General features: G+C 40.2%; 1 protein-coding gene across 6 annotated transcripts in view; it reads left to right on the top strand.

The window, feature by feature from the left end:
- SH3KBP1 (SH3 domain containing kinase binding protein 1) overlaps positions 1-8,640 on the top strand; it is a 470,950-nt gene that overhangs the window by 323,198 nt on the left and 139,112 nt on the right. For all 6 annotated transcript variants that reach the window (XM_019524798.1, XM_019524796.1, XM_019524797.1 and 3 more), the window contains one exon: positions 1,893-1,968. In XM_019524798.1, the coding sequence (XP_019380343.1) occupies positions 1,893-1,968 (76 nt within the window). The remainder of the gene's footprint in view (positions 1-1,892; positions 1,969-8,640) is intronic.

Raw genomic sequence — 8,640 nt, 5'->3', positions numbered from 1 at the left:
ATTTGGCCTTTCTTGTCCATTCACAAAGCTAAAACTTCCGTCCAGGTTATCATGGTTTCATCTCTCAATTACTGTGATGTCTTTTCTCCTTATTCTAACCCGTGTGGTCTTGCCCTGCTCCTATCCTTGCTGAATGCTGCTGGAAAACTCACTTTTCTAGCTGGCCACTTTCAAAATTACACCCCTCCCTCTTCATGCTACCACTGGCTCACCCTTCTTTCTCTCATCCAGTATAAGCTTCTGCACTTTTAAGACCTTCATGGTTTATTTCCACCCTACTACCCTTTGTTATCAAAATGTCAGCTTTCACCTCTTATCAGTTACAGATGCTAGCCTGCATTGCCTGCTCGTTAAATTTTCAAATAAGCATCTTTATGTTTTCTCTCATACTGCCCTTCATGCTTGAAGAGCACTCTAAATATCCATAAAGCTCTTCATTATCCTTCTTCAAATCCTTCCTTGAAATTCACTTATTTTCTGTGATCCTACAAAAAGTCTAAAATGTTTAGGCTGCTGGATAACAGTCTGCTGTATTTTCCTTGTATTCCCCTGTCTCTATCCCATCTGTTATCTCTTAGCTTATATTTGGATGTTAAGGTCTTTGGGGTGGGAGAACTCTTTATTCTGTCATAACGAAATGCTGGCTCATATCTGGGACTTGTTAGGCACTTTGGCAAAACAGGTAGATAACTGGTCATTGCAGATGCAACTTTCTCTGGTTGGACCATTCCTATGACAAATAATATATTTGCAAAATAAAAAAGTGGGCATTCGTAAATAACATTTCCTTGTTTCTGGTTAATAGAGGCAACATGTGCACTTGGGCCAAGGATTTGGGCCATAGCGCCATAGTATGTCTTGAGAACTTTTCAAGGGTCCCACACACAATGTTAGCACTGTTGGGTGTGCAAACATGATTCAAAAGATGAACCCAGGGATTTTAAATAAGAATCCATAGTGTCAAAAACATTCTGACGTGTTGTCGTTGTTCTGAGTTCTTTGCAACAGAAGAATCGCTCTATTATTTTTCTGGAGTCAAAAAGAGGTGAAAGCTAAGAGCTGGAATTGTTGTTGTGTGCCTTGAGCCTACTGAGAATTACTTTTGAGTCTGTTAAGGGGTACCTCAAGCATACTGAAGAGTGCCTTAATTCTAAAAAAGTTGAGAGCCGCTAATTTAATCTTTCCTGTCTGATACTAATGAGGATTTATTGCAATACAACTTTGTGGACTAGATAATATTTCTACTTCAAATATAACCAAGAAAGGAGAAATAGTTTTAAAGGATACTTTTAGAAATCCACACATCTGTCTGAAATGTCTTGCATACTGTTGTGACTTGTTACATCTAATGTTACTATTGCTGAAGAAAATTAGAGGGGGGGGGGGATTCCCCTGTTTTTTCTGCATTTTGGCTTTTTCCCACTAGATAGCACTAGTGACAGTTTTTTGAGTCTTTCATACAATAACATGGAAGAGAAAGAGTTCTTTAAACTTTGGAAACAATGACCACTAACTCACAGGAATTGCCAAAGGGGTGAGTAGGAGGGGTAGTACTGCTTTTGCACTCTTTTATAGCTCAAGCAGTGCCTACTTCTTTCTCAGCTATGGGGAATGGCCCTTTGTGCCCAAAACCTTATCTAACATCTCTCCCAACTATTAATTTGGTCCAATAAAAGATATGAAATAAAAATCCTTCCCTGGACCATCATAGTTTTAACACCAGTCCAATCCTACTACTACATCTCAAATGTTCTTTTTAATCCACAGATACTATGTACCTTTAACATACTTTTTTCTATTTTGTTTTTGTATTCTTCATGATTTCCATAAACTCACTAAATTTTTAAATGGGAAAATACAGGTGTTAAAGAGTAGTAATTTATTTATTTCAGACTGTTGGGAAGAAATTACCTCCGGCTGCAGCAACTCAGGAGCCAACAAAAATAGAAGCAGACAACAGAACAAAGGGTAAGCCTTACTATTTTTCCCTTCTTTGCACTAAGTATTGGTAAGCTTGTTGGGAAGTGTTAAACATCTTCTTAGGTTTTGGTACAAGCAGTTTTCTTTATATCCAGAAAAGAAGGGCTGCAAGCATATTCAGAACAGGGCTTGTCTAAACATTGCCAACTCAAAATGCTTTGTTTCACAGAGGCCTCAGAATTGTTTGCCCTGATGATTTTAACCTCCAGCACTGCCACCAAAAATCAAAATTATTTCACCCACCCCAATTGTAAGAACACTTCTGAATTAATTAGATTTGAATGTGATCCAGCTTCCGACTACAAGTTGCATGTGTGTTTTTTTTTTTTTTTTTTTTTTTTTTTTTTTTTTTTTTTTTTTTTTTTAATATATATATGTCCCTAATAATAATGCTTCTCCCTATTTTTGTTTGTTTCCTTAGCTGAAACAAACTCTACCCTGCATGGAATCATATAGGAAATAAAGCATTCAACTGGAGCATCTCAATGACTGTGAACCTTGTTGTTCAAAATGGTAAAAGCACTAATCATAGAACAAAGGTGCTTAACCCCTGGCTCAGATCTGTTCTCTGACTCCCCACAGATGTTCATGTTCTATGGCCCTCCATGCTAGATCAGGCATGGATGCTGGCTCAGGCATGTGGAGGCTGAACAGGGGCAATGCAGGGGCCCAGTCTGGCCCGTGGCTTGGACCCACATAGTTCATCTGGCCTGTGGTGCCTAAACCATGAGCACCACTCTTAGGAAGATATCTGCTTTGTCCTTAGTGTGATACAGTTAGGTAACATGCAAACTACCTTGCGCATAGAGCACTCATCTTTTAGTCTTAATATTTATATAAAAGTGTTTTATGCAAAGTTTATTAAAATCAAATGTGTTTAAGGACTTTCCACAAGGTAGAGTGAACTAAGTGAAAAAACAAAAGGACTGTATTAGTGAAAAAATAGTAACTATTTAATGCTTTGAATTTCTAAGTCGAAATTCTTTTCTCTCATCCATACCTCAAGATCCTTATTACATATTTTCTACTTCTTCCGTGTGTAAAGCTCCCTTGATGGCAATAGAAATTGACACTGCTGAAAAGATATCTGCAGTATAGAATGGACTGGGGAATTTAGTCATAGAAATTTGAGCGGAAAAAGAGCTACCAGGTCATCTTGTCCATCTCCCTGCCAGTGTAGGATTACTCTTACTTGTTCCGTATATAATAAAATATTATGTCTGGCTTCACTATCCAATTATTTTACAGTTTAAAATGAACCAATATATGGGATTTCCATTGTGTTGTTTTTCTTTTGGATTCAGGTCTAAAGCTGTACTAAGAAATTAATCCTAATTTGTGGATTACATTTTCCTTTTGTTTTATACTAGCACAGTTCTTTTCTACTCTTGATGTTTGTACTCTTCAGATAAATATGGGCAGTTAACATTTTCCCCAAAACTTTAGCTCTTAATTAAAGTACACACAGAGTGGAAGGAGAATGGGGAGATGTTGCAGAAAAAAGGATGTAGAACTATTTATGAAGGGAAGGGCAGGATAAGCATTCAACTCTAAACTATTTATTCTGAGGAAATGTAAGCAGTTCACCTCTCTCCCCCACCCAGCTAATTTCTGTGCAATATAAAACAGCACTTCTAGTTTAAGACGTCACCTGAATGAACCTTTCCCAAACACCTGGAAAATCTTACTGGAATCATGCTGTTATATCAGGAATGAATTGGGCTCCTGGTTGGGTTTATGCTATTTGCACTTCTGTGGGATATTCCCTTGGCATACTTTGCACATTCAGTTTTTGTTGGTGTGTTTTTTGCTTTGTTTGGTTGGTTTTGTATTTTGGGGGGGATATGGGGGTTATTTTTCCAGAACCCTCATTCAGGCTGTGTCACCTGGATCACTTCAGTGGGCAAACAACACTGTGCTTTGCAGTGATCAACACTGATGGGATAAGCAGGCTCCTGAACAATACTTGAATAGTATAAATTACAAAATATTTCCATCTGTGCACAGTTTTATTCATAGTACTCCCAAGTTTTTCTTCAAGTTTTTTTTCTTTCGACTGTGTTTGTGGTCTTTGGAAATTTTATCTATTCTGGAACTTGATGATACCCTCTTTGAACTTCTTTAATGTTGATAGTCCTTTGAGATTTTTGAGAGGGGGAACTGTAGCATGGATAATATAATTATTACGTAATTATGCAAACAGACCACAATGCCAAGCAGCCTTTCCAAGAAATATCTCTTAAATCACCTGGAATTAACACATATTTAATGTATGAAGAACTGAGAAGCTTCTCAGTGGTTTTTATATTTTAATTGGGAGAAATATTTTTTGTAATAATAAAAGTAGTCTGTAATGATCTACTCATAAATATGGTTCTATATTTGGCATGATTAGAAAATTATTCCAAAAAACTGTTTCAGAATATTCTGGGAGTTTTCTAGCATGTTACATCTGGTGCCTTGCTGACTTTTTATTACAAGTGCATCCAAAATTCCCCACAGTTCCTAGACTGCACAACTTCCTGAATAAGTCAATTTAGCAATCTGTGGAAACCAATTATATAGTCCCATAGGATCTATGGATCAGTATTGAATACCAGCTTTTTGTACTTCTACTTCATGGTCTCACATTTATTCCATTGTTTCCAACCTACAACACATAAATAAAAATAGAAACAGCTGAACAGTACTCCTGGGTCCCTTCAGTGTTTCTGAAGTAGTCTCAAGCAGGGGAATGTTCTTCGACATTTTATTTTTATTTTCTGAAAAACCTGCCTCAAAGAAGTTTGAAAAGCCATAAATCCAAAAGATCCCCAGTCCCAGGCTGCTGCTAGGTATTCCTCAGCAGTGCTAAGCTTAGTACCATTCACTCCACCTTGGGTCTTAGCTTAATTTGCCTTTTCCTTTTTTCAAAATTGCTGGATCTTCAGTCCTTATTGGGATCGCCAGGTGCTAAGTAGCCATCCCCAGGAGTAGCTTAAGGCAAGAGTCACACACAGGTTCTGCTCAAGACTGGAAGGGGACTCTCAGAAACATTGTTTTGATTCTAATGTGCTCATTGTGAGGCACTGCTCGTAGGTGTGCAAGGTCTGTGGAGGAGCAGTTAGCATTGGCAAGGCAGAAAGACAGGAGTGTGACCACCAAGCTCTTTCTCTTTCTTTCTTTCCATAGCTAATGCCACTGCTGTCTGCTGTCAGGCAGCAGTAGCTGTGCTGGGAGGCCACATATGGACCGTAGCCTGCAGATGCATAGAATGGGAAGAAGCTTTACTTCTTTGTCTTCTTCTCTGCCCAATTCAGTGAGTTTGCAAAAGGTCCTCTGTTGTGAAGTAACAACTGATTTTCATTTCTCTCTGTCACACATTTAGGAGTCATCTCACTGTTGATACTCTTGAGCAGAGGCATAGCTGGGCAGGTTTGAACCCTGGGTAGTGCCTGGTCAGACAGTGGTGGCAGCAGCCTTATTGGCTGCTTCCTAAGTTGGCACCCAGGGCTTGTGCCCTGCTTTCCTGGCACCCCCTCCCCCCTTAATTAGCACATGACAGAAGGAAGGAGAGGTTGTAGCCATGAGAAGCATCTTCTATCAGTCCAGGTAGACAAGAAAGAAGGCTGCTCACCATGGCAGCAAGAATAAGGATTTAAGGTTGGGAAAGTGGGGGAAGAACTCTTTAGATTTGGAGAAGGGTAGAATGGCTGGGGAGAGAGGGGGAGTCCTCAGGCTTTCAAAGGGTAAAAGAGTAGGAGGCAGGGCCCTCATGGCTGTGAGAGAAGAGGAGGAAGCTTGCTCAGAGCTTGGGATTGGGTAAAAGGACCTGCAAGGATTGGAGGGAGAAGGAAAGGAGATATGAGGGCTCCAAGGCCAAAATAAAAGTGGAAGGAGGCCCCTGACTTGAATGGAAACGCTATGGAAAAAGGAAGTCCCTAGGGACTTGTAATGCCTGAATAAGAGGAAAAGACCTTAGGGTCTGTGGAGAAGAGGAAGATAAGAAGAAACGTTAGTAAATTTGAGCTGCGTACCTACACAAAGTCAGATCATCCAGGACAAGTCCTGGGTTTGTTTTCCTGTAAGAAAAACTGACCTGGACAGAAGTTTAAAATGCGATGCAGAGAGCCTGCAGGGTGGTCACTGGGCTGCCAGGTGTCCCTAGAGCATGCAGCCCAGAGAGCTCTCCTTTTTTTTTTTTAATTGCATGTATAAATATTTATCGTTTTTAAAAATGGGTCAGATTTGGATTCTGAAAAACTGTATAGTAAAGCCATTGCTAATAAGTGGGAGAGCTATTTCCAGTTGCTCAGACTGACAAAACTGAATGTAAATGCACACACTTATATAATAGATACTCAAGGATAATATGCCACAATAGGTTTCTGGTTACAGTTATTTTATGACGTTTCATTATATGGATACAAACTTCTTTGTAAAAGTAACCAATTCTTCATAATAAGAGATGAATATAACAGATGGATATGAGATGAATATTTGTTTAGTGAGTAATATGGAGAAGGTACCTTTTGTGCAAATTATAAAATGTAAAATTAACTCAACCTATATGAGTAAGAATCTGATTGGAGAGAGTTGCACTTTGTTTCTGCTATTCTGATATAATGTTTTGATGGTTTAAATATGACAAAATTAATTGGAAATAGCTTTGTGTAATCGACTTTTGGGTAATGAATTTAACAGCCACAGTAAGCACCAAGCAGTAATCCAATTCCACGTTTTGTAACAGAAGCGCAGCTTATCTTTGTGTGCAAGGTCTTTGTTGTCCAGAATTTCTTCCTCCTGATATAGAACCATTTCAATAGGATTCATATCTTGTAATTTTAGACATTCATTTTTGAACTGTTATTCTTTTTACTTATCTAAACTCCATTAGCATGTGTGTACCCAACTTATTTGGTGTGTGATTCTAGGCTTCCTGTGGAAAGAGAAATAGCCAACTTTCAAAAATCAAATATGTCAGATTTCATAGATTTCATAGACATTAGGGCTGGAAGGAACCTCGGAAGATCATCGAGTCCAGCCCCCTGCCTCAGGGACAGGAAGTCAGCTGGGGTCATAGGATCCCAGCAAGATAAACATCCAATTTTCTCTTGACATTTCATAGACATTAGGGCTGGACTCTGATCTTCCGAGGTCCCTTCCAGCCCTAATATCTATGAAATCTATGAAGGCATTCAAAGAAGGTGCTTGAACCACCTCCAGTGGCAGTCTATTCCAGACCTTGAGGGCTCGGACAGTAAAGAAATTCTTCCTTATGTCCAGCTGAAGTGGTCTTGCAGGAGTTTATAACTGTTAGACCTTGTTGTCCTTTGGGGGGCTCTGGTGAACAAATGTTCCCTCATATCCTGGTGGACACCCTTTATAAACTTATAGGCGGCCATCAGATCGCCCCTGAGCCAGCACTTTTCCATATTATTATATTATTTTCTTTTTAATCATGTAAGTTAGAAGTACAAATTTAGCACAGTTTCTGTGCTTTGTCAGTCTGGGTGAAGCTGATTGCACTAGGGAAAAGCAAAGTCAGACGTGAACAGAAGAGCACTGTCTCAGTTTGGACTAAGGGGAAAAGCAGGTTCTAGTCCTTGACCTTCCCTGAGAAGATCTATCTGGGTGTCTAGATGAGCATGTTTGTGAACTGTCAGCTTGTATTTCAAACCAAGGAAGAAGGTAGGCAAGATGAGCAAGACTCCAAACCACATGGGCTTTATACTGTACATCAAAATCAGTACTTTGCATTTACAACAGGAAATACATTTCAAGCCAGTGTAGTCTGTGAAGTACAGGTATAATATAGTGCACGCACCAACCTAAATAGCCATTTTGGCTTCCATTGTCCTTAAAACTAACTTTCTTTAGTTAGCTCTAACTTAGCTTGTTTTTAAGTTCTGTGCTGATTTTTCAGCCTTAGGACTAAACATATTTTGAAAGGATCAAGGAATCTTACAGGATACTTTGGGACATACGTGGCAATGAAGGAGAAAAAGCCGGAGGATGCTGCTAGCTACCCTCAGCCTGGTGTATTGATTCTAGGCATCATAGCCAGTTTTACTCAAGTAGAACAGTCTTAATTGGTGGTTAGTGCTCTGTTTCTCTTTTTCCCCTACTGTGGCGGGCCAGTAGGGGGCACTCCTGCATTGAGCCACCCACCTCACTGCGCCTGACCACCTTCCAGGCTCCAAGTACCTCCCTGGGGGCGCCTCGCATCTGGCCGACCCCCTTCCTGGAGCACACCCACTAGCCTGGGGGTAACACTGCTACCACCCAGGGATGGGCTTGATTCTGGCTCTTTGCACCCTGGGAAACACAGGCCTAGTAGCCCTCAAGGGTACTTGATTCACTTCAAGAACTTGGGATGCTTCCCTCAATTGGAAGCACCAGTAGTGGTCTCCCTTAGTCATCCGAACCAAGGGGACCCCAAGGCATAATCTAAACCCACTCCCAATAAGTCTCCCATGCTAGGTACAAAGGAGAACTTTATTGGTTACAAGGGGTAGGGTTGGAATAGGGTATAGGATAGAGCAATAGCAGAGAAATCCCATAGAGCAAACTGGCATGGCTGGGTAGTCTTTGATCACACATCTGAGTTACTGCAAGCTATATATCTAGAGTTAGATCTCAGGTAGCTTACTCACAGGTATCATCCAGAGGCAGGGGGAG

This window comes from Gavialis gangeticus, unplaced genomic scaffold (genome assembly GCF_001723915.1).
Source record: "Gavialis gangeticus isolate Ggan-Ray unplaced genomic scaffold, GavGan_comp1, whole genome shotgun sequence".
NCBI lineage: Eukaryota > Metazoa > Chordata > Crocodylia > Gavialidae > Gavialis > Gavialis gangeticus.
Note: the sequence above shows the minus strand (reverse complement) of the source record. Positions and strands in the feature narration are given on the sequence as shown.